Genomic DNA, 484 nt, shown 5'->3' with positions numbered 1-484 from the left:
TCCTCTGGATGTCTGCAAGACCCTGCTCAACACCCAGGAGAACATGGCCTTGAGCTCTGTGAACATCAGCGGGCACCTCACGGGCATGGTGAATGCCTTCAAGACTGTCTATCAGCTGGGGGGTGTCTCGGGGTATTTCAGGGGGGTACAAGCACGTGTCATTTACCAGATGCCCTCAACAGCCATTGCCTGGTCTGTGTACGAATTCTTCAAGTACTTTCTCACAAAGCACAAGCTGGAGAAGAGAACATCCTTGTGAAGGACTCCCAGGGTGAATACAAGCCTCCGTGTCCCCTCTGTGTGTGTGTGTGTGTGTACCTGCAAGCCAGCCAGCTCTGGGGCTCTGCTAAGGGAAACGCCAGGTTTGTGGTGGATTCACAGCTGACGTCCACTTCTCCCTTCCCCAGGGATTAAAGTGCTCCTCAGCCACGTGTTCCCCTCCTTGCTTCGTGAACAGATTTATAAAGACTTATAATAATATATA

At 51.7% G+C, this 484-nt stretch overlaps 1 protein-coding gene across 1 annotated transcript in view; it reads left to right on the top strand.

Annotated features, from left to right (window-relative positions):
• The window catches only part of LOC104411353 (mitoferrin-1-like), a gene marked incomplete at its 5' end in the record, with an annotated part of 3,284 nt that extends 3,025 nt beyond the window's left edge, over window positions 1-259 (top strand). The window contains one exon of the mRNA XM_010021751.1: window positions 2-259. Within this exon, the coding sequence (XP_010020053.1) occupies window positions 2-259 (258 nt within the window). The remainder of the gene's footprint in view (window position 1) is intronic.
• Window positions 260-484: the final 225 nt, after the last annotated feature.

This window comes from Nestor notabilis, unplaced genomic scaffold (assembly GCF_000696875.1).
Source record: "Nestor notabilis isolate BGI_N333 unplaced genomic scaffold, ASM69687v1 scaffold25760, whole genome shotgun sequence".
NCBI lineage: Eukaryota > Metazoa > Chordata > Aves > Psittaciformes > Psittacidae > Nestor > Nestor notabilis.
This window is presented reverse-complemented; position numbering and strand designations above follow the sequence as displayed.